Source organism: Balaenoptera borealis (genome assembly GCF_965194805.1).
Source record: "Balaenoptera borealis genome assembly, chromosome: 11".
Lineage (NCBI taxonomy): Eukaryota > Metazoa > Chordata > Mammalia > Artiodactyla > Balaenopteridae > Balaenoptera > Balaenoptera borealis.
In genome coordinates, this window is record NC_138868.1 from 26008428 (window position 1) to 26033175 (window position 24748).

The following is a 24748-nucleotide window of genomic DNA, read 5'->3' on the forward strand; positions in this document are numbered from 1 at the left end:
TCTTCATTGTTGCGCACGGGCTTTCTCTAGTTGCAGCGAGCAGGGGCTACTCTTCATTGCGGTACGCGGGCTTCTCACTGCAGTGGCTTCTCTTGTTGCAGAGCACGGGCTGAGGCACACGGGCTTCAGTAGTTGTGGCATGTGTGCTCAGTAGTTGTGGCTCACAGGCTCTAGGGCACAGGCTCAGTAGTTGTGGCGCATGCGCTTAGTTGCTCCGCAGCATATGGGATCTTCCCGGACCAGGGATCGAACCCGTGTCCCCTCCATTGGCAGGCGGATTCTTAACCACTGCGCCACCAGGGAAGTCCCCAGAACTAATTATTAAACATCCTTCCTCAAGATGATTTGAGTGAGGAATCAAAAGTCGGTTTCCTATTAGCACGAGTGGGGCTAGCTCTTTCCAGCAAGGGCTGGCTTTATGATGCTGTGAGCCAAAAAGCTGAGCCCACAGGCAGATAAGCCACATAAGAGGAGTTGGAATGCCACAGCCTATGACGAAAACATGGGCACATCCTTCTTGCTTCCTTATCTTTGTCATTCTGAATTCACAAAACCGAGTGAGTACAATCTGAAACCATTTCCAAGGTTTAGGAAGGGATTTTAAAGAATAATAATAAGACCAAGGTGGGCACAGTTGACTCAGAAGAGATCTCATATGTCAGCAGGCAAAGCCAAAATAAACCCTGGGTTAGGGGAGAACAGATGGCCAGCGGGAAGTGGATGGAGCCTGGGGGATTCAGAACGATGGCCCTCTGGATGCCATTCCTCCATGGGAGATGCCTATTTGTAGGAGGTGATGTCCATTTCACCAGATGGCCAGCTCACCGCCTGGAGTCTCAACCACCAGCTAAGCTTGGTGACTTGAGAGAATTCTGCCTCACCTTAACAGAGAAAACTAGCAGAGGATAAAAAGAGCATCTTCTGTAACCCTTGGGATTAATGAGAATAGAATACTAGAAAGGTAAAGACATTTGAATTATTTTCTAGCAGTTCTCTGGCTGCATGAAAAGAAACAAACAATATTTAGAATAGAGAAGAAAAGTTTCCCTCCTCACCGCCCCCCCACAAAAAACACCAAAACTCTTAAGATATTATAAACACTAACTGGAACTGAAGGAGCTGAAAAATTCCTAAAAAGAGAAACAATTAGGAGACATAACTGATTACTAAGTCTTTAACTCAGACTATAGATGAAACACAAAAATTGTCCATAATACGGCAACTATGAACCTGAATCTAAAGATTTGGAAACCATGGTGGATTATGGTTACAATTATATTTGTAAACAGCACACATACACACAGAAAGGATGAAAGGGACTTCCCTGGTGGCACAATGGTTAAAAATCCACCTGCCAATGCAGGGGACACAGGTTTGAGACCTGGTCCAGGAAGATCCCAAATGCTGTGGAGCAACTAAGCCCGTGAGCCACAACTACTGAGCCTGCGAACCACAACTACTGACCCCGCATGCCACAACTACTGAGCCCACACACCTAGAGCCTGTGCTCCGCAGCAAGAGAAGCCATCGCAGTGAGAAGGCCGAGCACCACAACGAAGAGTAGCCCCCACTCACTGCAACTAGAGAAAGCCTGCGCACAGCAATGAAGACCCAATGCATCCAAAAATAAATAAATAAAATAAATAAATAAATAAAATAAATTTGCTTTAATTATTAAAAAAAAAGAGCTTGCCACCTCTAAGAGTTAAACTGCCCTAGGTGAATGAGACAACTCTACTAAAATTACCTTAAAAAATTTTTAAAAAGAAAGAAAGAAAGAAAGGATGAAAGAAAAAGACACTAATCCTAAAAATAGTTGTGTTAGATTGCTGGGATTATGGGTGAATTTTTCTTCTTCTTCTAACTTGGCTATGAATGGAAGAAGAGTGAGTGATAACACAATAGCAAGCAGCGTAGAGCGCTATCCACAGCAAGGGACTAGTACTTCGTTTTTTTACTTTTTATAAAAAATAAATTTATTTATTTATTTTTGGCAGTGTTGGGTCTTTGTTTCTGCGCACAGGCTTTCTCTAGTTGCAGCAACTGGGGACTACTCTTCATTTTGGCGTGCGGGCTTCTCATTGTGGTGGCTTCTCCTGTTGCGGAGCACAGGCTCTAGGCACACAGGCTTCAATAGTTGCAGCACACAGGCTCAGTAGTTGTGACTTGCGGGTTCTAGAGCACAAGCTCAGTAGTTGTAGTGCACGGGCTTAGTTGCTCTGCGGCATGTGGGATCTTCCTGGACCAGGGCTCGAACCCATGTCCCCTGCATTGGCAGGCGGATTCTTAACCACTGCGTCACCAGGGAAGCCCCTGCTTTGTTTTTTTGTTTGTTTTTACCTTCCAATCCATCCTCTATCAATTCGTGGTTCTCCAGCTTATGCCATCTGGGACTCACTGTGTGGGTTCAATCCCACCCAAACTGGTCTAGTTCTTGTTCTATGGGACAAGTGCCCTGGATGTCTCAGTGATGTCTAATTGCTATAAAAGTCTCTACACTTGTAGCGCCTATACTTATCTCACCACAGACCAGTGAAAAGTAGCCTGGACCAATAACACAGGTGCAGAGAGGATGCGGGTCTGTCATTACTACATGACCCACCACCAAATTGGAACTTTGTTCCAACCAGATAAAAATCTGTATGTCTGAGGCATTAATAGAGGGATTCTGTGAGTGACTTCTCCTTTCCAAACTTTCCTTTATTATTATTAAAAGGTTGCCTTGCAACACAGTTTCTAAATAGGAGGGAAATGTCTTAACTTTTAAAGAAATTGTGATGAAATTCAGGAAAATGGGGAAGACCTAAAAACCAACGTTAATTCATTACTTGAAGTTTCTAAAAGAAAAAAGAAAGAGAGTAAGATTGATACATTAAAGGGAGCAAAAAGAATGAGTGAGTTTGAGTCCCCTTCTCTCACTCTCATTAATCTGCTTTAGGTGTCGCCTGAGGGGCCCACTGTGACTAGAAATCACCCAAACTCCTCCTTTCAACATTCGTTCAAGGTCCTCCCTTGGATAAACCCAACTCATCAGATACTCCACCAGCCCCCACGTTAATCCTCTCTTCTCACAATACTTCCGTAAATATCCTAATGATCTACTTCTTTTGGTTACACGTTTATACATCTCTATTTTTATTACATCCTTCCATCTTCTTATGGATAGTTTCCTGACAAAAGACTAGAGTCTGGGGAAACAGAGACTCGCAGCTAAGCTGTTGCACCATTGGCAGCCCCCTTCAGTGAGTGGAAAGGTGGGTTTCCAATGCCCTCATGGTCATGGGATAAGGTATTCTTCACACAAAGGTAATTACACTTCCTGCTGCCCAGAATGTTTCAATTGCTCTAGGTGAGGTCCTCAGCCTGTATAGTCCCATAATAACTAGCAAAGATGCAGTGCCAGGGATAACAAGATATGGAGGATTTTACTCGTATTCCTATGGGAAAAGAAAAAATACAATCAATTCCTTCCAGTTAGCCTCAAACCTACTCCCAAATAAATGAGTCACAGCAATAACAACAAAAAATTACTTCAGGGCTTCCCTGGTGGCTCAGTGGTTGAGAGTCTGCCAGCCAATGCAGGGAACACGGGTTCAGGCCCTGGTCTGGGAGGATCCCGCGTGCCGCAGAGCGGCTGGGCCCGTGAGCCACAATTGGTGAGCCTGCGCGTCTGGAGCCTGTGCTCCGCAACGGGAGAGACCGCCCGCGCACCGCGATGAGGAGTGGCCCCCACTTGCCGCACCTAGAGAAAGCCCTCGCAGAAGCGAAGACCCAACACAGCCAAAAAAAAAAAAAAAAAAATTACTTCAAATGTACCACAATCAAAAACTCAAACCACAGGAAAACTATCAGACCTTCTGGCCTCTATGTTGTATTCTGCTAAAAGAAGTCAACGTGACTTTGAAAAGTGACACTAACTTTTATGACAAACGAAAGACAGCTGATCACGATCCATCTGAAGTACAACTGAGTACAATATAATCAGAATTTGTTTTACATACAGGAAGGAAAATCTTACTTTAAGGAGCAACCATCTGTCTTCCAAAACTTACAGAGGTTGAAAATAGCAGATTTTTTTACCCTAGCAGTGAGCCAATAAGAAAATATATTAAATTTCCTCATCAGTATATAGATGAAAGGGAGCTCCAAAAAATACTGAAAGTGGGAGACAAGAGAAAAAGAAATTTTGACTTTTACTCTTCTTTCTAATCCTGCGGCCACCATCCATGTCCAAATCTTAGCACCTTTTCCCTGAGACAGTACCCAGCCTACTAACAGAAGTAAGCACCTGAAAAGCACTAAGTAGACGGTAGCTATTATCATTGCCCAGGGCAGAAGGGGAATTCATTCATCTAATCAACAAAGGCTTGGTTTTTTTTTTGTTTGTTTTATTTTCAAAGGGGTATATTTTTATTATTAAAAAAACTTACATACAGTAAATCTGTATGGATGTACCACAGTCTGTTTATCCATTTATATGATGAAGGACATCTGAGTTGCTAACTTTTGGTGATTATGAATAATGCTGTTATAAATATTTGTATTTTTGTGTGAACATAAGTTTTCATTTCTTTAGGATAAATGCCTTGGAGTGGAATTGCTGAGTAATAGAGTAAATGCATATTTAACTTTATAAGAAATTATTTCCTAGATGGCTGTACACATCTCATTCCCACCAGCAATATATGAGTTCAACTGCTCGAAATCCTCAACAGCAATTGACACTGTTAGTTTTAATTTTTTTTAAAATATTAGCGATTATTTTAGTGTGAAGTGGTAGCTTGTGGTAATAATTTTCATCTCCCTAATGACAAATGATGTTAAGCATCTTTTCATGTGCTTATTTTTAATTCATTCTTTGGTGAAGAATATTCAAGTCTTTTACCATTTTTATATTTGTTTATTTCCTTATTATTGAATTTTGAGAATTCTTTATATATTCTGTACATGAGTCCAACAAAAGTTTGTTGAACACCTACTGTGTGCCAGGCACTGAGTACACAGCAGTGACCAAAACAGATTAAGTCCCTGTCCTGCTGACATTACATTACAACGATTACAGTGATTTGAACCTAGGTTTCCTTATCTCCAAAGCCTGTAGCTGTTAAACCAGCTTTTAGGCAAACTCACATGCCTAAAGAGGTCATGCAGGTAAAATAAAAGAGTTGGGTCAGATACTAGCTGGCTGTTCACCAAACCTGTTCTCTTTTCTTTCAGGGCCACCCGATGTTTCCCAGCCTCTCTCTGCAGGTAGACGTGGCCAGGTGACAGAGCCCTAATCCACGGAAAGTGGGCAGAATGATGCACCGCCCTTTCAGACCTGTTCCCCTCTCTCTTTCCCCTTCCATCTGCTGGATGCAGACAAGCACAGCAGCCTTGGAAGCCACAGACTGAAGATGGAGAAAACACAAAGAAAGGATCCTGAATCCCTGAATCACCACTTGGTAGAGAGCTCCTGGCCAGTTAGGAGTATTCACTGCGTCTTTATGTGAGTGAGAAATAAAACTCCAGGGCTTTAAGCCATTATAGACTTGGGGGTTGGGTTGTTACCACAGTAAACCCATCTCAGCCAAGACATGACTGAAGTGGGACAGGTGGGGACTGTGACAGATGCCCCCCCATCTAAAGAAGATGCCACCACTCAACTGCAGCCAGTTGTTGCCACGCTAGAATACGGGACCAGTGAAGTCAGTCTTCTGACTGTTTCAAGAGAACCTGAAAATCCTGATTTGTATGGAAAAGCTCCCGATTTTTCAATGATTTTTATTTTTGTTGACAAGTGTTTAATTTTTGAAAACACATCTGTGGACAGAAGTCAGTCCTCTGGGTTGTGGCCCCTGCACTCCATCCCACCATTACTGTTATGCTATCCAAATACGTTTGTTGGCAGAATGGTCAAGAAAGGTTTTAAGACCAGAAATAACAGACCAGGATTTTGTAAGTACAGTAAGAACATACCAGGAAATTCTCTTCCTTCCTGTATACACACCACACCCATCCCCTGTCTGTCATGTATGTGTAAGAGCCTGTGCTGAGACAAATACATGACCCCAGCCTTTGAGACGGTGGGTTCCCAAACTTTAGGGGTTGTCTGCACACTTTCACCCTAGAACTTAAACCGATTCCAGAGTCATCCCACCGGTTAGCAGTGTACTAAGGAGAACCACTTCCTGCCCTGGCAGCATGGTCTCCCGCCATGTGTGCAGGAGGCAGAGCCCAGGCTGTCCTCGGCGCTGGTATGAGTTTACATTTTTCCCTCTTGCTCTAAGCAAGTTGTCTCACTAGCCACTTAATTCATTGTTCCTTCTAATAGACTTGGCTGTAACATTGTGTGTCCACGTTATAATGAAAACAGTTTTTACACATGGATCATAGTTACTGTGAAAGGGTTTCCGGGACCCCCCTTTTGACACCTGCTCTAAGGAGCTCACAGTCTGATGGAGGACACAGGCCAAAGGCCATCACAGAGGGCACGGAGGGTGGGAGTAGAGAGGACAGCGTCTCCCTCGCGCGGTGGAGGGCAGAGTGGTTGCCCGGAAAGGCTACCTGAAGGAGGTTAATACTTGAGCTGAGTCTCGAAGGAAGTGCAGCTGCTAACCAAGCAGGCAGGGCTGGGAAGGGCTTCCCAGGCAGAAAGAATAAAACGTAAGGGGCATGCAAGGGCTCTGGGGGGACTGCAAGTCTGGCTATGGTGGCAGGTACATGTCGAAGGTGGCTCTTCCATAAAGTACCCAGACTGCTAAGCAGTGGAGAGGAAGAGACTTACAGGGAACCACAGAAGGGTTTGGGTGGATTCATGTTTTATGAAAATCTCTGTATGGAGGATGAGATTACTTAGAAGGGGGCCAAGACTAGAGGCTGGGTGGCCAGTTAGGAGGCATGGCTTTGACAAGAACACAGACCAGAAAGAGGGAGGGTCTGGAATAAGGCAGCAGAGACAGAAAAGGGACAGAATTATGAGAATGTTCAGAAATACAAGTAGCAACTTTAGCGGTCAACTACATGAAGAGAAGGAGAGAAAGAAAAGAATCTAGAATGATTCTCAGATTTCTGGCTCCACAGATAAGTGGTGGGCACACTCACTGAAATAGGAAATACAGAATGGGGAGCAAAACCCCAGGGAAAATGAGCTCACTTTAAGGGGGAAATGTCGGGCTGTCCGTAGCCATGGGTAGAGATGTCCAGTCAACAGGTGGGTGTAGGAATCTCACCCTCAGGAGAGAGTCAAGAGTTTTTTGCATCATCCGTACATAATCAGTTGTTAAAGCCACGAGTCTGGATGAAGCCACCTGGGACGGTCTACAGAATGACAGAGCCAAGGGGATTTGACAGCCGCCCCAGGATTAAGAAATCAGGGAGTCATTGGTGACTCTAGGAGGGCCCGTTTCAGGGAGGAGCAGGTGATGGAAAGGGGATTAGTTAAGGGAGGGAGAGAGAATGAAATGGAGGCAGGGAGACTGGGAGGAAAGAGCAAGCAAGAGCCAGAGGTACAGAGGATCTTTATTTAGTAACCACCATTGCCTGGGCAGGCAGAAGAGGGAGAAAACTCATATGCGGCATCTGAAGATCTATATAGGATCATAATGCAAATTAGTGTTCTCCTAAAATCTGGACGCTTCATGCCAATGATACTTAATTTTAGCTGTGATTCCAGAACATACGGTCCATATCTCCCCTTCATCCAACTCAACTGGCTGGATAATTGAATGTCAAGGTCACTCTTTTACTTAAAACCAGGCAATGGCTTAAGATGGTGGCTAGAGGCCAAGGCCTGTCTCCTGTGTGATGTGGCCCCTGCTAGCTCTCTGCCTAGCCCACCACTCACTCTCACCCTCGATTCGTGCCCACCAAACACATCCACCTTCTCTCTAGTTCCAGAAGAAAGCACACTTCTTCCCACCAGAGAAGACAGTATCCACTTTGCCCTTTGCCACACCTCCCTGCCTGGTTATCTCGTATGCATCCTTCTGATGTTGGCTCCAACGTCACTTCCTCAGGAAAGCCTTTCCTGACCATCCTCCGCACCACTCACCAAGCCTCCCCCAGCACCCTGGGCTCCCCCTTCAGCACTCACCTCCGCTGGTAATAGGGTACTTATTCCTGTGATGAGCTGATTAATGTCTCTTTCTCCACGTGAGCCAATGTCTTTTACCTGCCCACTGTGCGCCTTGTACCAGCACTGCGCCTGCCACATACCAAGGGCTCAGTAAATACTGTCTTGACTTAATACATACAATGAAAAGTCAATTTGAAAACAACAGGCAACATCATTTAAGACTGCATGGTATAAAACTAAACCATGGTGAAAAGAAAAATCAAACTGTGATGTCTGGGGTTGGGGGTGAGTAGGGAGAGGTATGTCTGGAGAGGGGCAAGAGGGAACTTACTTCCCGAGGTGACGGTCATGTTCTGTATCTTGACAGGGATTGGGGTTACACTTGTGTATGCATTTGTCAAAACTTGGGAATATATACTTAGGATTTCTGTATTTCTCTGTATGTAAAATTTACCTCAAAAAAAAAGGAACTATAAACAAATATTGAACTGTCATCAATGGCATGAATGCTGAAATATTTAGGGGTGAAATGTACTGATGTCTGCAACTTACTTTGAACACATCAAAAAATAAGATGAACTGATGGATGGATAGAGAAAGGACAGATAAACTATAAAGCAAATACAGCAAAATGTTCACAGTACCATCGAATTGGTAGGTATATGTCTGTTCACTGTACAGTACTTTCAATTCTTCTGTATGCTTGAAAATTTAATATAATGAGGCAGGGCGGGGGGACGGCCTGCAGAGTATAGCTGAAAATATATTTACCTTGTAGTCTAATCTGGCTTCAAATCCCATCCCCACCACTTCCAAGCAACAGTGCCCTTAGGCAAGTCAGGTTCATAAATGTTCTCTCATTCTTAGCTTTCTCCAAGCAAAATGGACAAGAACTTTCTCTCGGTGTCACTGTGAGATTAAATTATACAAAACTCTTGATCTCCCAACTAACAAGTAGTAGCTATGTCGTAAATGTTAGTCCTCTTATTCAGAAGTCAACATATCCACAAACTAGGGCAAACCTCCAATGAGACATAAAAGAAGAATCTTGTAAAATTTCTCCCTTGCTACATCCCTGGGGAAATTAAAAGAATAAATTAACTGTGCTATTTTTATAGGTAAAGACGCTGACCTTCCATCAATCAGTAGGACACTTGGAACTCCATGGCTGAGGAGAGATCTACGCTGTCCACACCCCCTGCCTCATCTGCCAGTGGTCACCACCATCCTTTGTGAGAGCGGGTCAGGGTTAACAACAGAGCCTCGTCGGGCGAAAGATGGGGGAATTGTAAGTAGTGCACCAAAGCCAAGACTCCCAACCCCCTCTCCAGATGTGCAAGGGAAAGAGCCACCCAGACGGGCCTTGAGATCTGTGACGGCATCTGACATGCTCTCAGAGGCTGTAGTCACCAGCCGGTCTTGGCTTTTAGCATAATTACACGACCTGAGAGATGACCTTATGGTCATAAATAAAAGCCTCCAATCGAAACTAACAGTGTGTACGCAGCTGAAAGATGTCTAAGAGGCCACCATGTGGACTCGGCATCTCTAGGTTTGGAAGGTGGAAGAAAGGAGTCCATTAATGACACCAGCAAACGAGGTGGAAGTGCTGACTTAGAGAAGCAAGGAAAAACTATACCTTTCGGTGCTAGACCAATGCCCCTCCAAGAAAATGAGGTCTGGCATCTTAAAATCAGTGAAAGCATTCATTATATGTCACAAGTGAGACACCGCAGGCAAAGGAAGTTGCAATTTTTTAGAAAGCATCCCCGTGTGCCTAGCAGATGCCACACTTAGGGCAACAAGTTATTTCAGGCTGCCTGAGCCAAACCTAATTTCCACCCTCTCTTCCTTGAAATCTTCTTCCCTGTTACATAATTATAAGCCCACCTAGTTGGCTAGCCTACACTTCAGACTCCTTGGAGACATCCTGCACTTACTGTGTAAGCCGTCCTGCATCCAGTCCGTAGATGGAAAGGATCATCTTGGCGCTCAGCCAACCATGAGCATCTCTTCCCAAATCCATTGTCACATCGGTAGCTTGAAATCAGCCACGGTGACAGCATTTATACCATGAAAATTGGTCAACTCTATCAATCAGGCCACTTGTCATCGTCATTTTTCATAAAAGCCAGCACATGAGCCTCTTTCTACTGTCATGAGGAAAGAGATGAATTTGGGGAAGTTTGCCCTATCCATACACCTCATTTAAAACTGCGCTCTACCCGCTGCCAAGGCTGAAGGAGGGCTCAGCCTAGGAGGGCATTTTTGAACCACCAGCCTTTTCACCTCTGGCCTCTGCTGATCAGATGAGGGGTAGACTCCTTACTTTTTTGGCCAGACTATGGCAGCCTGATTTTCCCTCTTGGGAAATAGAGACCTGGGACAGAGACTGGAGGGTGGGCAGTTACATGGAAAAGGCTTGTCAGCTCTGGTTGCAGGGAGCACCACAGCAAGCGAAGCCACCTGCGAAGTTTAGTTACGGGGGAACCCAGAAGCTGCAGGTAAGCAGAGAAAGCCAGTCTGCAGAAAGAGGCAGATGGACAGACCCAGCCTGCAGGACAAGAGAGACGAGAGGCCCCCGGGTCCAGGGACACAAAGCCAGTAACCTCAGCCTCCCACTGTCAAGAAAGGCAACATAATGAAGTGGAGTGAGAGCCATGGAATCAAACTGCCTGGGTTCAAAGCCCACCTCTGACACTTAGCTGTGCGACGCTGAATACATTACCGTTAAGTTGCTTTTTGCCTCACTCCTTGCACCTGAAACCCAGGGGTCACAACAGAACCAACCTCACAGGGTTGTTGCGAAAATCAAATGAGCTGATACAAGGAGTAAATGCTCAAAAATGTTAGCTCTTATTTCTATCAATGAGTTATACTGTCCACGTGACCCCGCTGTATTTCATTCCTATTCCAAATCTGTCACATGAGATTTCCCTGTGGCCTGGAGCCCCATACTTGAGCTAGTTTTAGTTGAGTAGCTAGGTAATCTGTCCCCTAAATCACAGACTAATGAAAAAAATCCCTGGACCACTGTGTGACCTTTAGCAAATTACTTCCTCAACCCTCTCTTAGGAGTGATATGAGATTCAAACAGGAAACAAGAATGAAAACTTCTACAACTGTGACGTGCTCTACCAAACTCTGAGGATGAGTATCCCCGTAGGGAATAGTAAATATACCACGTTAGCCATAAGAATGGGGAAACACTCGTTTCGAGTGTCATTTCTATTGCTGGACTAGAGACAAGAACTCATTCTCCATCCCACTCAAAAAAAGGTTTAATTTCCCTGGGATTCACCAGGTTGATTCGTGTGTTCACCTCCAGTATTACTAAAATAAGAGGAAACTGCCAAAGACAGCTCTGTGGCAGTGATTTTGTAATACACTTCCATCCAGGTCAATTATATTCCAAAAGTGCTCATAATCCAGATCCTCTTGCCCTTTTCAAAACAAAGACTCACATTTGATAATGTGAGTAGTAGTAATGTCTGCAGGTTTAGAGATATTTTGGTTCAGCTCTTTTCAACAAGGACTTAGAAACTGCACTATTAATTGCAACACATTTTCTTCTCAGACACAAGCTGCACTATTAATTGCAACACATTTTCTTCTCAGACACATTTTTCTTCAGGCTCCCTTGGTTCACTCTTGACGTTTGGTAAACAAAAAGACAAGTGACTGAGGAGCAGCATTCACAAGCAGGGACAGAAGTAGAGGGGTAGGTCCAGGAGTCCTGGTTTCATTCTAGCACTTAATTCCATATTTCACGTCGAAAGAGTAAAGTGAGAAATATCCTAGACCTTCCTATTTACTGGCACTGCATAAATACCAAAGCCATTTTGTGTTTCTGATGTCAGGAAGTTTTCTTTCAAGCTAAGAATAGATTTAACATATATAAATCTAAATCAAAATCAAATTCCCCTCTTGTGGTTAGGAGGCATTAGGCAAAGTCTCGCCTGAGTGGACAGATGGCAGGTGCAGCAATGACCTTGGGCTGAAGCTTGAGGCAGCTCCTTGGCCCGATTTACATCTGCATTAATTGATTTATACACAGTGTTTATCCCCGTTCTATTCAGTGTTTAAAAGGGTCCATGATTTTCCTTAAACATGTGTGGAAGTATTTTCAAAGGAAGGAAGCCAAAGAGTAGAGAAAAGAGGAAGAATGGCCTAATGATGACATTTTAACTCTGTAGGTTTGAATCCAATCTGTGGTTTTAAAATTGTTATCTTTTATAATAAGGGCTTTTCTGTGTTTCAGGAAGAAGTTCAAATTCTCTTATGACAAAATTTACTTCACATGGAAAGAGGGCCACAATACAGTGGTAAATGAAAAGAGAAAGGTATTAAATATTATACCCTTTATATCTTAAAAAAATTAAGTGAGGATATGTATATAAATATTTGTATGAAAAAAGATCTGGAAGGACCTACCATATTTGCTTGACAACACGACTCTCGGAAATAGCAAGGGAGCCAACAGGGCCTTTTTCATTTTGCTACATACCTTGTGCATTACTTGAATTTAATAAAGTACTGTGTATATTACTTTTACAATTTTTAAAAGCCAATGAAGATTAAAGATAAGCCAACATTTGGGGCTTCCCTGGTGGCGCAGTGGTTAAGAATCCGCCTGCCAATGCAGGGGACATGGGTTTGAGCCCTGGTCCAGTCAGAACCCACACGCGGCGGAGCAACTAAGCCCATGCACCACAGCTACTGAGCTCACGTGCCACAACTACTGAAGCCCACTCACCTAGAGCCCATGCTCCGCAACAAGAAAAGCCACTACAATGAGAAGCCCGCGCACCACAACAAAGAGTAGCACTCGTTCGCCACAACTAGAGAAAGCCACACGCAACAACAAAGACCCAACACAGCCAAAAATAAATAAATAAATAAATAAATTTATTTTTTTAAAAAAGCCAACATTTGTCTGAGCTTCAGGTTGGAACCATGACAGAAAACCATGGGAAAATTCTTCCCTTTGCAGAATGAGGGTCCGTGACTTGGCTTGCCACTAATATAGGAAGAGGTAAGAAAAGGCTTGGTATAACCCACCAAAACATCTGCTTAGGGCTCATAAACACATACCCAGGGTAATGACGGAAGAAGGGAAGATCCTGAGGTTTTTGTTCACAGATGTGAAAACTAAGGCCCCAAAAAGTGACTTGATAAACAGCAAACAGTCAGCGACGGGTGACCCATTTCCTGAACTCATCCAACACAATTTCCCCTCACCCAGGCCATTCTAGACCTGAAACCAAACTCTGTTCTAATGTCTAGGAAGTGTCCACTGGCACCCCTGAAAATGAGGAAATGTACTAGAGGTACATGACACTTTTTATTTTACTAAAGAAACCCTTGAGGAATCTTCTCATTTTTAAGACCATAGGTCTAAAGGGAGAAATAATACCAATTCTACCAATTCTACATTTAACTAAATTCAATACTCATTCATGATAAAAATTCACAGCAAACTAGGAATAGATGTGAACTTCCTCAACCTGACAAAGGGCCTCTACAAAAAAACAAAAACAAAAACAAAACTACAGCTAACACCATACTTAACAGTGAATGTTTTCCCTCCAAGACTAGGAGATCAAGGCAAAGATGTCCACTCTCCCCACTCCTATTCAACAATGTACTTGAAGTTCTAGCAAGTGCAATAAGGCAAGACAAAAAAATAAAAGGCATACAGATTTGAAATAAGGAAATAAAACTCTCTATTCATAGATAACATGATTTTCTATTTAGAAAAATCCCAAAGAGTCTATAAAAAGCTACTAGAACTAAAGTGAGTTTAGAAGTGTCACATGATACAAGATTAATATTTTTAAAATCATATTTCTATATACTAACAAAGAAATTTTTAAAGTACTATTTACCAAAGCATTGAAAAACATGAAATGCATATGTACAAAATTCATATGCTGAAAACTATAAAACATTGATGAAAGAAAAGAAAGAATACCTAAATAAATGGAGAGAGATATGTTCCTGGGTCAAAAAATTCAATATGGTTGAGCTATCAATCTTCTCCAATTGACCTAGATTCAATGAAATCCCAATGAAAATTCTCTTTTTTTACAGAGATGGATGAGAAGATACTAAGATCTATATGGAAAAGCATAAGTCCTAGAATATCCAAAAAGATTTTGAAAATAAAGAAAGTTAGAGGATTCATACTACCTGATTTCAAGACTTACCATAAAGCTTGAGCAATGGAACTCAACGGGGGGAAATTTTATCCTGCAGGGGACATTTAGCAATGTCTGGAGACATTTTGGTTGTCACACTGGGGATGGGGGGGTAGCTATTGGCATCTACTGGGCAGAGGCCAGGAATGCTGCAAACATCCTACAGTGCACAGGACAGTCCCCCACAACAAAGAATTACCCAGCCCAAAATGTCAGTAGTGCCAAGGTTAAGAAACTCCAAGCTAGAGAAATCAAGACACTGTTGCACTGGCATAAGGAGAAAAGTATAGATCACTGGACTAGACTAGAGTCCAGAAATAAACCCACAAATATATGGTACCAAGGCAATTCAATGGAGCAAGGATAATCTTTTCAATAAATGGTGTTGGAACAATAAAGCATCCAAATGAAAAAAACATTAACCTCAACTCTTACCCTGCACCATATACAAAAATTAGCGTGAAACAGACCACAGACCAAAAACTATAAAACCTCTAGAAGAAATCATGAATGTTTGTAAACTTGGAATAGGCAAATATTTCTATCCCAGCACACAAAAAATACAAGCCTTAAATTTAAATGTTCATAAACTGGAACTACTCAAAATTTAAAACTTCTGTTCTTTGGAAAACACTGTTGATAAAATGAAAAGAAAAACCACACAGACTGGGAGAAAATATTTGCAAAAAACCACATCTGATAAAGGACTTGTATCCAGAATATATAAAGAAAGCTCAAAACTCAGTAATAAGAAAACAAACAATCCATCTTTTTAAATAGGCAAAAGACTTCAATAGGCACTTCAAAGTAGAAATATAAATGGCACGTAGAAGATGTAAAGATATGAGACAATAACATCATTAGTAATTAGAGAAGTGCAAACTAAAATTATAACGAGATACCACTAAAAAATTATTGGAATACCTGAAATTTAAATTTTAAAAAAAGTTGACAAAACCAAGTGCCCGTGAGGATACAGAGGAGCAACTAGAACTCACATACATAAGAATACAAAATTATGCAGCCACTTCGGGAAAGGATTTGGCAGTTTCTTATAAGGTTAAACACATACCTAACATATGGCCCAGAAATCACACTCCTAGGTATTTACCCAAGAGAATGAAAACTGCCCACACAAAAGCCTTTTATGCCCAAAACTGGAAACAACCCAAATGTCTATCAACTGGCAAGTGGATAAGCAACTGTGGTGCAATGGAATACTACATGGCAATAAAAAGGACAGGACCAGAGGTGCAATGACATACATGATTCTCAGGAGCATTACATTCAATGAAAGGAGCCAGACACAAAACATTACATACTGTATGATTCCATTTATATGACCTTCAGTTAAAGGCAAAATTATATGGGCAGAGAATAGATTGGTGCTTGCCAGGTACTCGATTGTTGGGGGAGAAGACTGACTGCAAAGGAGCAGGAGGGAATTTTTGGAAAGTACGGAAATGGTCTATATCTGGATTGTGGTTGTGGAACCGTGAGTGTATGCTTCTGTCAAAACCCGTCATGCAGAACGCCTAAAAAGGGTGACTTCTACTGTATGTAATTTACACCTTAATTAAACTTGACTTTAAAAAAGACGAGTGGTGGCTCCTGGGTGTGCTTTTCGTACAGCATGACATTTCAAAACTCTGAATTCGTTGGTGACATTTGAAAACAAGATTTGAAGTAAAGATCTGGCTTTTTTTGAGAAGTCAGAACTTTGGCACCCTGAGCCTCATTGCAGCTGGGCAGAGACCGCCTCTTTGGACAAGGCAGGTACTTTCTGTCTCGCCATATCCTCCCTCCTGACCCAGAGGTACCTTACCAACCTGCCACTGAGTAAGGATTTCTTGTCCTGGGCTACAGGCTGCTTGAGGGCAGGGGCCAGGCCTGGCTTGGTCTCCACTATACCTCCAGGATTTAGGGAAGAGTTTGACCTGGCATATGCCAGGTGCTTGATAAATACCATCAAATCAGTGTGACTCACTTGTCACCATCCTATCGGCTACAATAACTGACATTTCCAATACCTGGATTGCCAGCTGCTCCTTTGGTCCTGGAGTCCCCACGGGGAGCCACCATCCAAGGCAGCCATCCCGTGACCTAGAATAATGTGTCCCTCTGTGCGTTTAGAAATCCCCTGTAATGTGTTGTCAAGCAACGAAAATGTTTTAGGGTCATTCCAACTATTCATTTTTGTCTGGAGAAGAGTGGAGTTGTTGTTTGTTTAAAAAAAAGAAAAAAGAAAGAAAGAAAACCACAAGAAAGCCTTCAATAAGGGCTTGAAGGTTAATGAAAATGAAAAAGGAAAAGTGCACATTCATTTTGAATATTCTCAGATCATATTCTAGTAATTCAAGACTTGAGATAAGTAGGCTTCTGAGAGATTCTCTCAGAAGAATTTCAGTATCTCCGTTTCCACAGTGATGTTCGGTTTTAGAGAAGGGTGAGGGGCAAGGAGGGGACATCTGACTTCTGTTTGATGTCTATATTAAAAGCACAGACTCATTAGTCCCAAAATCTTCTTCTTTACTTCGTGTGTGGGATGGGAAGGAAAGGGAGGCAAGTTTGGGACATCTTGCAAGTATCTTTGAAGCACTAATAATTAATACTGAGAGTAAAAAGTCTAAATATATTTTATTGGATTATCTATACCTGGAAAAAAAAGCCCACCCAATCAAACACTCTTGCTATACATCTTTAATGTTAAAAAATGAGAAAGTACATGGCACAAAAACAGAAACATAGATCAATGGAACAAGATAGAAAGCCCAGAGATAAACCCACGCACCTATGGTCAACTAATCTATGACAAAGGAGGCAAAGATATACAATGGAGAAAAGACAGTCTCTTCAATAAGTGGTGCTGGGAAAACTGGACAGCTACATGTAAAAGAATGAAATTAGAACACTCCCTAACACCATACACAAAAATAAACTCAAAATGGATTCGAGACCTAAATGTAAGACCAGACACTATAAAACCCTTAGAGGAAAACATAGGAAGAACACTGTTTGACATAAATCACAGCAAGATATTTTTATATCCACCTCCTAGAGTAATGGAAATAAAAACAAAAATAAACACATGGGACCTAATGAAACTTCAAAGCTTTTGCACAGCAAAGGAAACCATAAACAAGACCAAAAGACAGCCCTCAGAATGGGAGAAAATATTTGCAAACAAATCAACGGACAAAGGATTAATCTCCAAAATATATAAACAGCTCATGCAGCTCAATATTAAAAAAACAAAAGACCCAATCCAAAACTGGGCAGAAGACCTAAATAGACATTTCTCCAAAGAAGACATACAGATGGCAAAGAAGCACATGAAAAGCTGCTCAACATCACGAATTATTAGAGAAATGCAAATCAAAACTACAATGAGGTATCACCTCACACCAGTTAGAATGGGCATCATCAGAAAATCTACAAACAACAAATGCTGGAGAGGGTGTGGAGAAAAGGGAACCCTCTTGCACTGTTGGTGGGAATGTAAATTGATACAGCCACTATGGAGAACAGTATGGTGGTTCCTTAAAAAACTAAAAATAGAATTACCATACAATCCAGCAATCCCATTACTGGGTATATACACAGAGAAAACCATAATTCAAAAAGACACATGCACCCCAATGTTCATTGCAGCACTATTTACAATAGCCAGGTCATGGAAACAACCTAAATGCCCATCGACAGACGAATGCATAAAGAAGATGTGGTACATATATACAATGGAATATTACTCAGCCATAAAAAGGAATGAAATTGGGTCATTTGTTGAGATATGGATGGATCTAGAGACTGTCATACAGAGTGAGGTAAGTCAGAAAGAGAAAAACAAATATCGTATATTAATGCATGTATGTGGAACCTAGAAAAAATGGTACAGATGAACCAGTTTGCAGAGCAGAAATAGAGACATAGATGTAGAGAACAAACGTATGGACACCAAGGGGGAAAAGCGGCGGAGGCGGGGGGCGGTGTGGTGTGATGAATTGGGAGATTGGGATTGACATGTATACACTGATGTGGATAAAATGGATGACTAATAAGAACCTGCTGTATAAAAAAATAAATAAAATAAAATTCAAAACTTCAAAAGAAAATAAATAAATAAAATCCTTTTGGAAAAAAAAAATGAGAAAGTACAAATATAATGTAATTATAACCCATCTGAACCCTCTTTTGACCCACCTCCCCTATGTCTCTGCTTTCCTTTATAAAAAAGACTAAAAGAGTTGTCTTTTTTACTGTCTCCGATTTCTCTTCTTCCTTTCTTTCTTGAACCCATTGTAGCAAGACTTTTGTCCCCTCCACTCTTAGGGCCACCAAACATCTCCACATCTCTAAATACAACATCCATTGCTAGTCCCCATCTAGCCTTCTTCAGTCTCTTTTGCTGGTCCCCCGTCTCCTGAACCCCTAAATGCTGAAGTATCCCAGGTCTCATTGCTGAGCTCTCCCCCTTCTCTATACTTTCTTGCTTAGTTGCATGCTGATGGCTCCCAAATTTATATCTCTGGACCCAATATCGGCCTGGGATTCCAGACTACTTTGTTCAACTGGCTATCTGACATCTCCACTTGGATGTTTAATAAACATTTCAACCTTAACAAACCCAAAACCAACTCTTTATTTCCTACCCAAATCCTGAGCCTCCTGCAACCTTCCCCATCTCGATGGCAACTTCAACCTCCAGTTGCTTGAGCCAAAAACCTTGGAGCCATATTCGTTCCTCTCTTTCTCTCCCACCCCACCTCTAATCCATGAGAAAATTCTATTAGCTCCATCTTCAAAAGATGTCCAAAATCTAACCACTTCTCCCCACTGTCTAAGCCATCCTACCTGGTCTCCCCATTTCCACCCTTGACCTTACAGTCTTTTTTTTTTTTTAATTTTTATTTATTTTTGGCTGCATTGGGTCTTCATTGCTGCATGCGGACTTTCCTCTAGTTGCAGCAACGGGGGGCTACTCTTCACTGCAGTGCGTAGGCTTCTCATTGTAGTGGCTTCTCTTGCTGTGGAGCACGGGCTCTAGGCATGTGGGCTTCAGTAGTTGTGGCATGTGGACTCAGTAGTTGTGGCTCTTGGGCTGTAGGGCACAGGCTCAGTAGTTGTGACGCACGGGCTTAGTCGCTCCGTGGCATGTGGGTTCTTCCCAGACCAGGGCTCAAACCTGTGTCCCCTGCACTGGCAGGCAGATTCTTAATCACTGTGCCACCAGGGAAGTCCCGACCTTACAGTCTTTTGTCCCCATGATAGCCATGGGCATTTTTCTAAAACTGAAGTCAGATCACGTCACCTCTTGCTTAATCTCATTCAAAGTAAAATACCAAGTTTTCACTTTGTCAAAAAGTCCTATATGATGTGGGCCCAGCTCCCACTTCAACGTCATTTCTTACCACCTTCCCCCTATTCACTCAATTCCACATGTTCCCTGCTGTTCCCCAACCATCCCAAACACAGTCTCTCCTCAAGGCCTTTACAGTTGCTTTCCCCTCTGCCTGAATACCTTTCCCCAGATATCCACTTTTAGGTACCTACTCAAATGTCACCTCAACATGGGGGACATCCCCCAACACTCTAGATAACCAAGCACATGCGTGAGGGTACACATGCACTTAGACATCAGCCTCTTGCTATCCTCTTACCCTGATTTATTTTTCTTCCCACCATCCAACCTACATTTATTCGTTTATTTTCATTTGCTACTTAAAGTGGGGTCAGCATCAGCATCACCCTGATGCTTGTTAGAAATGCAGAACCGCAGGCCTTATCCCAGACTTACTGAATCAGAATCTGCAACAGGATCTTCAAGTGATTCACATGCACAGTAAAGTCTGGAAAGCACTGGGCTAGTTCCTAACTGCCATGAGAATGGGAGCTTGTTTTCTTTCATTACTGTAACCTCAAAAAGCTGAGGTACTCAAGATACATTGAATGAATGGATGGATGGAGGGATGGATGGATGAATGAATGAATGAACACATGAACTGTTGCACCTGTTTCGAATGGGACTCCAATCTGATGATGTACAAAATGTTGGAGAGGGGTAAAAATGACATCCTAGGTCAAAATTATCCCCCATATATTGTGCTCAATTAGAGATTCTTTCAAAATGCAAATACATTCCCTGAATAAAGCAGTCATTAACAACTTGCTGTGGATTACTTAGATGAGATAATTATTCTAACATCTAACAGAATCAGCCAAACTAAGGGAATAGGAGTGAAAGAAGGCTGAAACTTTAATGAGTACCTACTCTGTCCTGGGCATTGTAACAGGCAAGAGGGAAACAAAGATAAATCAGGAACTTATAAGTTGGTGGGAGAAGCAGAGGAGGGCCAGGGGGGTGGAGCGCCTGTGAGGAGGGCTTGAGAAAGCTCAAGGGCAGTGAGAGAGTCCAGGGTACTCCTCCCTATAGCATCCTGTGCTTCTGGCCACAGAAGTAAAGAACCCTTTACTTCTCCTCTGCCTGAAATGCTACCATCAACCCTGCCAACACCTACTCATCCTCCAAAGTTCCCGGTCTTCCAGAATTACCTGTGCCTTCATTTTATTTGCTCTGACCACACAGTATCAGAGTTCAAGGATGCGGATCACCCTATTCATGAGGGGTTTCTACAAACTGTCTGACCCTTATGCATGTCTGTATCCCCTGCCCCAGCACAGCACCTGGACAGAGTAAATGTTCAGTCAATTTTATAAGAACAGCTAGCATTCACAGAGCATTTACTATGTACCAAACACTGTTTTAAACACTTCGGATATATTAACTCATTGAATCTTCACAACAACCCAATCAGATTGGAGCTATTATTATCCCCATTTTACAGACAAGAGAACTGAGGCCCAGAGAGGCCAGGTCACATTAAGGAATGAGCACTGCACCTGCACCTAAAAGACACACAGGAAATGTTTACTGACATGAACTGAATGGAAGATCAGTAGTTAAGAAGATCGGGAAGTCAAATTTGAACTTTACCAAACCTGCCCAGAGCCTCAGAGGGCAAAAGAGAATGGGGAGATGTCAGAGCTTGCTTCTGCAAAGAACCTTCTTTTCCACACCAGTCTCCCACATGCAAAATAGAAGTCAGGGAGCAAGGGTTTCCTGGAGATGGAAGTTAGGAGAGGAAGTCCGAGAGAGGACATTCAAGACAGCAGCCTTGAGAAGGAACCCCAATTCCTCGGGAATATTAAATCAAAAGAATTTGGGGTGGAGCGGGTGGAGGTGGGCTGGGGACACACTGCAGGGGCTCCAGGACACAAAGGTCCTATAGCACTGTCCAGAAACCAACCTATTTTTACCTATTTGTCAGCCAAGGTAAATGTCTGGCTTAGACTTGCTTAGAAAACAAGATGCAGCAACCATGCAAATGACATGACTGTAGCAAGCTAGCACATTCAGGGGGATCTTAGAATTAGCGTTTGGCTTCTCATGCAACCCGGCTTCAGACTCACTCTACAGCGAGTGGCAGCACCAAGCAGCAGCTGTGCCTCAGAAAAAGTTCAAAACCAGGGAGTCTGTTGAAAGTCAAAGGTCTCAGGAAAATGTCAGCTGTTCTCCTGCCTCCCTCCTGACACTGCTTCCTCCACAAACCCCTTGGGACTCCCTGCATCAGGTCCAGGACTCACTCACCCTGCAGTAAAGCTGCCTCAGGTAGAAATCAGAGAGCAAATGAAAGCAGGCAGGAGGCAAGATAGGGAGTCCAACGTTAACGCTTCCATTGAGAGAGAAACAAGTCATGTAGTTGAATCAGAGGCAAACACACAGGAAACCATGGAAACCGGTAGTAGACTCTGGATCCACAGGTGAGCTGGACCACGGGAAATTGGTCATCAAGAGTGACAGCAGAAAGAACACCCAAAAAGCACAGAGGATGCAACGAGTCAGTCCAATGAGAAGGAAGAAGACAGAGGACTACTGGTTTTTACCATCATTTAAATCAAAGCATCTTTCCTAGCGAACCCCAGGATCACCACACTAAGAGAAAAAAGGAAAAGGACATCAGGGCTAAAAATAAAAGATACAGAACAGAAGTCCCCTAAGTCAGGCTCTGGTAGTCTGAAAGAAGAGCCAAGAAAAGTCACAGAGGTTGAGAAGGGGCAATGTACAAAGGTCAGAAGAGAGGTCAGAAATTCAAAGCTGATCAGAGGAAATCATCTGACATATCAGGCCGAATAGAATAAATACATAAAATCTAGATTTCACATATTACAAATGGTTGAACAGATTTTGGTATCTGCACTCAAATGAAGAACATCCAAAAGCTGGTATCTCAGAAACTGTTTACAAAACTATTAAGGATCTCATTCATTTTAAATAAAAACTCAAAGTGTTTCTGATCTAGTGAATACTAAGGTAATTACATGTGTCTGACTCAGAACTTACCTTTTAACCATCAAATACACATCACTAAAAACTGCTAGAGGCATAAAAACTGGGGGCTAAAGTGTTTCGGAGGTTTTCCCGGGTCTCGGGCACACATCCAAAGATTACTGAACTTTCTCACCACTATAATCACAAGAGACAATTCCTGGAGAGCAACTTGCACACATAGACACCTCATGTCAGTGACCTTGTAAGTGAATCAAAGGAAAATGGGCTTTGAATGAAGCTGTTGAAGACAGGAAATGTTTTTAACCTGAAACCCTCTTATCTAAAACAGTGTGAACTCCTTCATAATTAGGAGATTTAATCTAATTTGGGGGACGAGGCACACTGGGGAAAAAAACAGTCCTCTTCAATCCTTGCTAAAAACCACAGAAGTACAGAAGCATACTGGCTGAAGCAAGGGCTATATTCCTTGATAAATGAAATGTACCAAGAGCCCAGAATTTCACAAACAAAAGCCTGCCCTTCACAAGTGCCATAGTAATCATTCTTATTTCAAAGGCAATTGCTGACCCCACAGGAAGTTTTGAAGAACATTAGCCAAATAATTCCCCCTAAATAGTTACAACAGATTTTTTTAAACCGCCCAAGAAATTACAGAAATCTATTTCCTGAGGATTCTTGGGAGTCAAAAGAGCCAAGCGTGGTTATTTTTAACTAACCTCCTGCAAACAGTGGATTATATACTCGATCCCTTTGCAAGATGCAAGCAATTATTTTAGGTACCTCTATCCCAAAAGAAAAAGGAGTCTCCTGTCAAGACAGAGAGGAAAACGCCGACACGGGAATTGCCTAAAACTCTCTGGGTCATTTCGTGCAGTTAAAACAAAGTGGACAACCGTCAGGGAGCCCAAAACATAGTAGACGTCCCCACTTTGTGTGTTCTACTAAAACACATCCCTTTTCAGGTGTCCTAAACACAGCATATCTTTATCTAAATGAAGCGTGCCTTGGGGATCACTAGGAAGGACCTGCCACTTGTCCAGAAGAAAGATGCGAATGCACTTCTTTTTACTTCCCCGCCCAACGGTGCCTTCCCGGTAGACAGATTTCTGACAGTCCGCCTGCTGTTGCAGCAGCAAAGGGCGGGGGAAATCCTAGCGCCGGTGCTGCAAAGACCTCTCCATCCACCGCCACCCGGTCAGGTGCCGGCCCCGACGGGCAGCCCCGCTCCTCCAGAAACCTCCGCGGGCACAAAGCAGCCGCCAAGTGCTTACCCGAGTCGGCCAGGCAGTGCTCCGGGAGGGCCGCCAGCAGCAGGAGTCCCAGCAGCAGCAGCGGCGGCGGCAGCGGCGGCGCATCCTGGGACCCGGCAGCCCGGGGGCCCCTCACGCCCGGGCAGCGCGCGGCTCCCCCGCCAGCCCGGCCGAGCCCGCACGCCCGGATCCGGCCCCTGCGCCTCCGCACCTCCGGCCCATCTTCCCTCGGGCCCTGGGGCTTCGCCTCCTGCCGAGCCATGGGGACGCTTCACTCATCCAGGCCACTGCCTCGCTCCGCACCGCTCCGGGGAGCCCAGCCTTCGGCGCCCCGGTCCTCACCGGGCATCTCCGGCCACGGCCCGGGCGCCGGAGGGCGGGGGCGCGGGGCGGCGCGACTCGCTGGCTCGTGCTGCCGCGCCAGGAGCGAGCTCCGCGGAGCCGCGGCTTCACTCGCGCAGGGGCCGGGGCCGCATGGAGCCGCGGCGGGAGCGGGCCGGGGTTCCCACGGTGCCCGTCGCCGCGCGCCGGCGCGCCCGGGGCAGCGAAGGTGGGACGGGCGCCGCCCGGAGCCCCCACCCCCGGGCGGGCGGGCTCCCGCAGACTGGGGGGGGCGAGGCTGCGAGCCGCGGGGGCCGGCAGCCGCTGGGCGCGCTCGGGGCCCTCCTTCCCGCCGCCGGCTGCAGCCTCTCCGCCGCGCTCTCCTCGCTCGCTTTCTCGGGCTCGGGCTCCAGCTGCGGCTCCGGCTCCCGGGCCGAGAGTGTTACTGCAGCTCAGAGCGGCGCCTCATTGACAAAGAAAGCACGTAGCCACCCGAGCGGGCGCGGGAGGCGAGGCGGGCGAGGCAGGCGCGCGCGCGCATCGCCGCGTGGAGCCACCGCGCGCCCCCCGCACC

The 24748-nt window shown here is 44.0% G+C and overlaps 1 protein-coding gene across 11 annotated transcripts in view; it reads right to left on the reverse strand.

Moving 5' to 3' along the window:
- The window catches only part of KIAA1549L (KIAA1549 like), a 291549-nt gene extending 266828 nt beyond the window's left edge, over nt 1-24721 (reverse strand). For 3 of the 11 annotated variants that reach the window (XM_082343655.1, XM_082343657.1, XM_082343658.1), the window contains exon 1: nt 23875-24719. In XM_082343655.1, the coding sequence (XP_082199781.1) occupies nt 23875-24115 (241 nt within the window). In that variant the 5' untranslated portion in view covers nt 24116-24719. Of the gene's footprint in view, nt 1-23874 lie in introns of all 11 variants that reach the window. The other 8 variants (XM_082343660.1, XM_082343659.1, XM_082343661.1 and 5 more) reach the window with 5 other exon arrangements.
- Between the last annotated feature and the right edge of the window lie 27 nt (nt 24722-24748).